Source organism: Sardina pilchardus, chromosome 3, assembly GCF_963854185.1.
Source record: "Sardina pilchardus chromosome 3, fSarPil1.1, whole genome shotgun sequence".
Taxonomy (NCBI): domain Eukaryota; kingdom Metazoa; phylum Chordata; class Actinopteri; order Clupeiformes; family Clupeidae; genus Sardina; species Sardina pilchardus.
Genome location: NC_084996.1, coordinates 28015861 through 28023360, shown reverse-complemented (window position 1 = coordinate 28023360; position 7500 = coordinate 28015861). Strand labels below are relative to the sequence as shown.

The following is a 7500-nucleotide window of genomic DNA, read 5'->3' as shown; positions in this document are numbered from 1 at the left end:
TGGGGGGGGGGGGGCAGGAGGGCTTTGGAGACTTGGAGAGGTTGGAGACAGGGGCTCGGCGGTGGGTGGACACGTTAGCGCTCCACATATTAAACAGTTAATTAATGGACTCCTGTCCGGGGCGCCACAGCCCCCCCCCCCCCCCCCCTCTCTCTCCCCCCGCACTGGAGGAGGGCCCGGCACGTCAGCTCTGATGGATCGCGGATCCGTCAGCTCCGAGGCTTTTCCTGTTGGTCGGTGCTGAACCGTTACTGCATGTGACAGCCCCTGGTCCTGTCACAACCAATCGGCCCCTCCTCGGCGGGCGCGGCGGCGAGGGAAAGTGACACGTTAATGGAAGCTAAAGCACTCTAATGGCAGCGCCTGGTGAAAGCGCGGAGAAGTCATCCGCGGCATTTGCCCCGGCTCCGCGGCGAGATGTCGCTCTGAATGGCTGTCCGGGCATAAAGATGGCCTGCCCTCGTCCACCTCCCACCCCCACCCCCGACGCCCTGTCCTCGCCCCACTCCTCACGCCTCTCCTACGCTGTCAGACGGGCACCGTAAACACCTACGACCGGGGCCTGAGATGTGTTTAGTCCCCTTTTCCGACACAGAGAGTTTTATCATCGCAAAAAAAAACAAAACAGAAATCATTCAGATTGATGGAAATGTCCAGATTACGGACTGAAAGCTGTAATTTCCATGCAATTTTCATATTAACGTCCGAAGCTCGCGCAGCACTTCCAGTCGGGAGGAGAGAGCTAGTCACTGTGCTGGTGTCGTCACGCATAGGCTGCGTCGTGTACATTAACATCTCGTTTACACACGTTTTTACATATGCCTGTTGAGGCGAACCTCCGGGCCAAAAACCCTCTTCATGGGATGATTCTCCACCAAGGCGATTAACGACGGTCTTGCAGTTGCTAGCGCTGCCAATTAGCGATAGCGACCGGCAAAAGGGCCCGGAAAGACGAACGCCTCGCTGTTGTCAGGCCCGAGCGGCCGTCGGGGAGGTGGACAGCTCGCTCCTCCTCGCCTTCCGGCACTGCCTCGGCGCCGCCAGCCAGCTAGCCAGCTGCGGCGGAGGTTTTTTTTCCGCTGCCGCGGAGACCGTTTGCCTTCGTCCCGCCCAGTAATCAATTTGCGGGGGCCCCTGGCGCCCGACAGCAACACGGGGTAACAAACGACGATGGCGCGCGAGCGCCGGCGATGGCGGCGGCTCCCCCTCGTTGCCTTTCCAGACGCGCACTCGAGAGCTAATGAAAGGAAAGCCTCAGCTGCCGCGCAATCTGGCGGCACTTCTCCGCCGAGGCCGTGCCGTCGCTGCTCCCCGGTGTATTGGGGGCCCCATTGTCTCCGAGACGCCACTGCCGCGAGTCCGACCACAGTCCCATCTGTTTAAGTAATTACTGTCATGCATAGTGACTTCCCAAATTGTGCAACCGTGGCTAAAGGAGAAGGGATGTCCAGGTATCCCCATGATTAGCCCACAGGTACTAATTACCACTGATGTGGTCTTTGAAATGTAAAAAAAAAAACAACCCTCTAGGTTAAACGATTCAAATGATTTAAATTCTTCAATGGCTGCAATCCATACCGAGTGCCTGTGCGTTGGTAATTATATTGGTACAAAGCATACACCATTATGGAATCTGTAGTTGAAACGTGTGACGGAAATCATCTCAAGTCTTTGCGTGTGTTGATGTACATAAAGAGGGGTTTTTTTTCGTGTCATTGAGACTCTTGTGAAGACATGCTCTATAGATATTCACCGGGGCGAGCCAGGTCTTATGTGTGTGTTCGGAAGGGTAGCTGCGCAACTTCCATTCACCTTTTCACCTTACCATGACTTCCCACTGTGTGTTCATTATCCCGCACACCGTGCTACCCATCATCTCCAGCTAAATGTTTGAGTTGGTTAACATCATATCATCACAGGAAGAGCGAGTGATAAGGACAGAGGGAGCGAGAGATAGAGAGCGAGAGAAAGAGAGATAGATAGAGAGAGAGAGAGGGCAGAAGCAAAAAAAAGAAATGATATTAACACAGAGAAGAAAAAAAGCCTGGGTTCCCTGCAAATCCCGTCTCCACACGAGTTCATCAATCTTCCCAACACGTTCGGCACCTGGTGCAGTCCTGTCAACTTCCTGACACTGGGTGGAGGCAGCCAGTCCTCCCTTATTAGTCTGTCAGCGACGCCAAGGTTCCTGCCTGGCTCCCAGCCTGAAATGGAGACCAGTGCTGAAGCCCAGCACCGCACCGCACCGCACCGCACCACACCGCACAGCCAATGTGAAAAGAACCCAACCTGATACTAAATGACAATGTGACAAGTCCTGCCCGGGCCCATTTAACTAGCGACTCGCGCGGAGCCATGCCGGCATTAGTGCCGTTAAAGTTGAGTATTGCAACGGGAAAGGTGAAGCGCGTGTTATTTTTTTTTAATGATGTCGTTAGTGTCATTTTGAGGTATTGGTTAGGAAAATAACCCGTTGAGCTCAATCTTTCAGGCTGTCTTTTCATTCCCCCTGGTTCGTTGTCCTTTTCGATGTTCTCCCCTTTTTTTTTTTTTTGCAATTCTATCTATGCCCTCTGGTGAAAAACTTAAGTGTTATTTTAAAACAAAAATGACTCTTTTTTATGTTGGCCATTCTCCGCTGTGACTGCGATCATGGGAGACATATTCATTATAATCACAGATCCATCTGCATACTCGCCCGGCCAACACCTTGAGACGAGAGCCTTGCATGTCTCGTTTAGCCAAACACGCAGTCCTCTCTTTCTCTGGCTGCTGCATGCTGTAGGACTGTCAGTCTTATACATAATTAAAATAACATAATGGAAACAGTCAACCATACTCTTACCTAACAGCACAACCATCTTGCTGCAGTCGAAAAAAGGGAGAGAGAGAGAAAGGGAGAGAGAGAGAGAGAGAGAGAGAGAGAGAGAGAGAGAGAGGGAGGAAGAGGGGGATTTGTATGCTAGTCTTCCATAGCTGGGAGCAAGGGACACAACAAAAATTGAGGATGTTGCAGAGCTCTAAAAATAATATCGATAGCCCACTGACAATAGTTTCTTTGCTGAATAAATCTCCCAAAGACAGGTTATAAAGTCTGACATCTCAAAGTTTTCAATTCATGGAAATGTAATCCAAAGTCTTGGACCCGCTCTATACAAGTCTTTATACATTTCAGTGTATATTCAGTTGAAAGAATTAATACTGGCTTCTCTGCAGCAGTAAATGTCATTAAATGATACTATAAGCCTAATACTACACCGTGTCCCCACATGTACTGTAGGCCTATACGTCTTAAGAATACAATGTACTTCAGAATTACGTGATCACGTACACCGTACATACTGCAGTAACTCGACTGAGTTACCTACAAATCTGACACGATTTTAACCATTAAACAGTTTTTTCCTTGTGCCGGTATTGTAATGCGTTATGCCATGAAAACAAATATCCCAAGTGGCAGTATCAGATATTCTACATCTAAAAGTCGTTCTCCTCTGCACCTTCAGCACTGTGAGAGCGCCAGAGGGGTGAAGAGGCGAAAGAATAAAAATCCTGCCTTTTTTCCTCCTCCCTGGTCATGCCTCCAGCTGCTTAATTCCCGAGCGAGCGGCTGTAACACAAACCTGTGACAAATTGCTAATTATGAAATGGCCCCCTGCTTTAAAGTCAGCTGTGCTGCTCAGAGACACTGAGCCACCGTCGCTACCCAGGCGCTGACAGGAGCGGGAGGCGCAGGAGGGCCAGATCCGGGCCAGATCCGCGCCAGACTTCTCATGGCTCCTCTGGATGATGTGTGTGTGTGTGTGTGTGTGTGAGTGAGGGTGCGCAGGTATGGCTCCGTTAGCACGGAACGACGCACACACACACACACACACACACACATATACACACACGCACCGCACGCAGGAGAGCGATTCTCATGCAGGCAATATGAGTGATGCACCACTCCTGAACTCCTCAGCTTGCCCGTTCCACCATGATTGGGTGAACCAAGTGAAATGCAGCTGTATGAAAGTCATCACACACACACACACACACACACACACACACGCGCACACACACGCACACACACACACACAAGATGCTTGAGTGATGTGACACGACACATACTCGCTTGCTCTTTTTCAAGGAGCGGTGGATGCTTTATTTTTATTCCATGTAGCTGAAGACAACAGAAGTGGTGCAAAGGGCAGCCATGTCTCATATCAAGTCACCACGGGCTCGGTGATTGACGGAAAAATAAATAAATAAACGGCATCGAGTGGTATTGAAATTCAGAGATTGTGGTGTAACCCAACCTGTCTCAATTAGTTGACAGAGCTACTGTATCCAGATGCATGGGCTGCATGAGCAGCATTTGATCATTCATCCGGGCACCGAGACTAACCTGCTTAAAAACAATACTGTGGTGTAAATGGAGCATGTACATGGTGGTGGGATACATTGAAAGGAAGTGTGGGTGGAAGGGAGACAGACAGACAGGCAGACAGACAGTGAGAGAGCGAGAGAGAGAGAGAGAGAGTGTGTGTGTGTGTGTGTGTGTCAGAGAGGGGGGGCTATGGTCTCTGGGACAGAGAACAGAAATCATCAACATAAAATAGAGCAAGCCTGCTTAGCTTTTTTCATCATATTGTATGTACATCTTGCTGTTTGTCCTGTTGTTAAAATCAGTAGGCAACCCAAAACTGCATTGATTTGCTTACTGTGTTCTATTATTGTGACAAGGTTCTGAATTATCTCTTCCTAAGTCTACTATATTCTTAATATAAGGTTTGCAAATCAGTGGTTTGTTAAAAAAGGAAAGGTATGGTTAAAGAGGAAGAGAATGAATAATTCAGTGTATTTCCTTTTCTCCATGTCTATGTTCTTTAATGCAATGACTATTTTATGTAGGAGAGACCTTGGTGTTTTAACTGCATACAGTACACAATTCTTGGTTATCTCTGATTGTGGCGAGAATGTGTTAGTAATGGTTCAAATAGGATTAGAGCGAACAGCGATACACTTGTCTCAAGCATGATTTTGTCAGTTAGCATGAGGCTGATGAAAAGAAACAGTAGTCTACATCCGGTTTCCCGGTGGCGTCATCTATTATTTACCGGCCCATATTTTCCCAAGTTCAGGTAAATGGTCTTTTTTGGAGGTTGTCGGAATGATGAGAAGTCTCCACTGAACTTTTTTTTATTTGAACGAAAACTCTCCGTATATTTGGCAATTTTATGAGTGGTGTCCCTTGTATACATTGAATTATTTATACTCGAGTTCTTAAAGAATTGTGCTTACAGTTTGTCTAGCAGAGGACATAACTGACCTCAACCTCAAGCATTTTAAAAGTTGGCACGCAAGCGCGTGATCACGCACACTTGCACGCAAGCAAGCATAGTCTAATTTAAGACATTATACATGTGCATGTTTTCATTTTCTTAGAGGCCTAAAATGACCATGGCGATTTTATTGGAGAATACATGAGATGTTTGTGCAGCCTATGTTTTTTTTTCCACTGATATAATAATGGCTATTAAGCTTACGTCAGGTTTAATAATAATCCATTTTTATTCAATTCAATTACCAGGGACAATCAATAGTGGGCTAATCCTTGCTGTGTTTAACTGTCATATTCCCATTATGCCATATGCACAAATAGGCTACAGATATTCTATTGCCCTCTTGATTAAAAAATATGAAGCATTTTTGTTATATAATACCGAGTAGGTGACGGATGTAATTAAACTGTTCTTAATTCTCACTTGGGCATTGTGTGCCTGCATGGGCAGGTTTTCTAGGAAGGCGCTTTGTGGTTATGCGAGTTAGTTTTTTCTCCAACACTGCAGTCATGGAATGAATTCTGGCAAGCACATGCTCCACATTGAGTAGATGGAATACATAATAACATCATGCGTTTCCTTGGAGGAATATAAACATACCCCTGCAACCCCCTTCAAAAATGATCTAAGCATACCCTTCTCCCTGCCTCCCCTCCCTCATCGACTCCCCGCGGAGATTCAGATGCTCGCTGAAATTCCGGTCAATGAAACAGACGCTGTCCCTGGACCCAGCTGACAGCAAATGAGAGCAGGGGTAACGTCGGGAGCAGCCGTAGCAGAATCTGAATAGGTGTCCCTGAATGATAATAATAATTAATAATAATAATAATAATAATACATTTTAAAAACGGGAATCATACTCGCAACGTTAAGACGCGGCGGCAGGGGCATCGCTTGAACTACCGGGGAAGTTAGCTTCGACCAGAGGCAGACTCTTTATCCGTGCCCCCTCTCCTCCACTCACAGTGTCGGTAGGCAGACCGAGACCGCTTTTTCACCCTTTACTAGGTCTTACACGCACATTCCTGCAAACGCTCAGGCACACATTCTATTTTCGGTCACATCCACACGCAGTCGGGCTCGCGGATCAGACAGGCTCTCGCTCTCTCACACACACTTGCATTAACTCGCGCACACATTTACACACAACTCAGACACAAACACAAGAGTCACTTTTAAACACACTCGGCTACACGGGAACTGTTATCCGAATCCATACACACACACACGCACACACTCACGACCGCTAAGCAAGGTAGCTTCTCTTGCGACCGAGTGCTCCTTAAGTAAAAAAAAAACTAAAGCGTTGTAGGACCGGCGAAGCGATTTCAACAATTCCGTGAGTCTCAACTGTCAAACGGGACCAGCGACGATCGCGCATGCAAGCCCCTTCCCTCGCGCTGCGCAGACTGCACGGGAGCACCATGCAGCATCCCCTCGCGGGCGGAACGTGCGTGGCGCTGCCGAACGTGGACGCGTGTCCGCAGCTCTCCTGTGCCTTGACGTTCATGTACCTACAGCAGGTGAGTGCAACTCTCTCTCTTGCGCGCTGTCAACGCCGGTACCGTGATTGTAGACGTCTCTCAGCCTTGCAGGAGTCCCTGGATGTGTCCGCTTGTAGTATTATTTTACAATATTCAAACCAGCTTAGTGGTGTCAAGCATATGAAAGAACAGACACTTTTGATACTTCAGGTTATTTTACTTCTTTAGACGAATGTGGCCTTTTTGGCCAAATTCCGACAGCACGAATGTTTAAATATTGTAGTAGCCTAGGCCCTTCCTGTACTATATAAAATGCATTAACATATGCTAAACATTTTAAAATATATAGGCTTTGTATATGTAGTATATTAGGGTATAGATTTCATATTTGGTTGATTAAATACAAATATGTTAGCTATACAAAATATTTTTTTTCTGAGCATTTTCTTTTATCATGCTGCAGCCTGAAATTAAATTTGCTGAATGGTGGAGAGTTGGCTACATGATGTTCTCATGTGCTCAGCATAATTGTGTGTGTGTCTGTGGCCGGTTATGAATCTGTGCGACCCTGCATACAGTACTGTATATGTATGTGCATACCGTGTATGGAAGTAAGTGTGTGTGTGTGTGTGTGTGTGTGTGAGTGTATGTCTCTCTGTGTGTGTGTGTGTGTGTGTGTGTGTGTGTGTGTG

The 7500-nt window shown here is 47.2% G+C and overlaps 1 protein-coding gene across 4 annotated transcripts in view; it reads left to right on the top strand.

Moving 5' to 3' along the window:
- The window catches only part of rbfox1 (RNA binding fox-1 homolog 1), a 163698-nt gene that overhangs the window by 22546 nt on the left and 133652 nt on the right, over positions 1–7500 (top strand). For 2 of the 4 annotated variants that reach the window (XM_062532658.1, XM_062532657.1), the window contains exon 1: positions 6195–6847. The exons of 1 other annotated variant lie outside the window; for it this stretch is intronic. In XM_062532658.1, the coding sequence (XP_062388642.1) occupies positions 6704–6847 (144 nt within the window). In that variant the 5' untranslated portion in view covers positions 6195–6703. Of the gene's footprint in view, positions 1–6190; positions 6848–7500 lie in introns of those variants that run through there. One more of the 4 variants, XM_062532659.1, reaches the window with a different exon arrangement.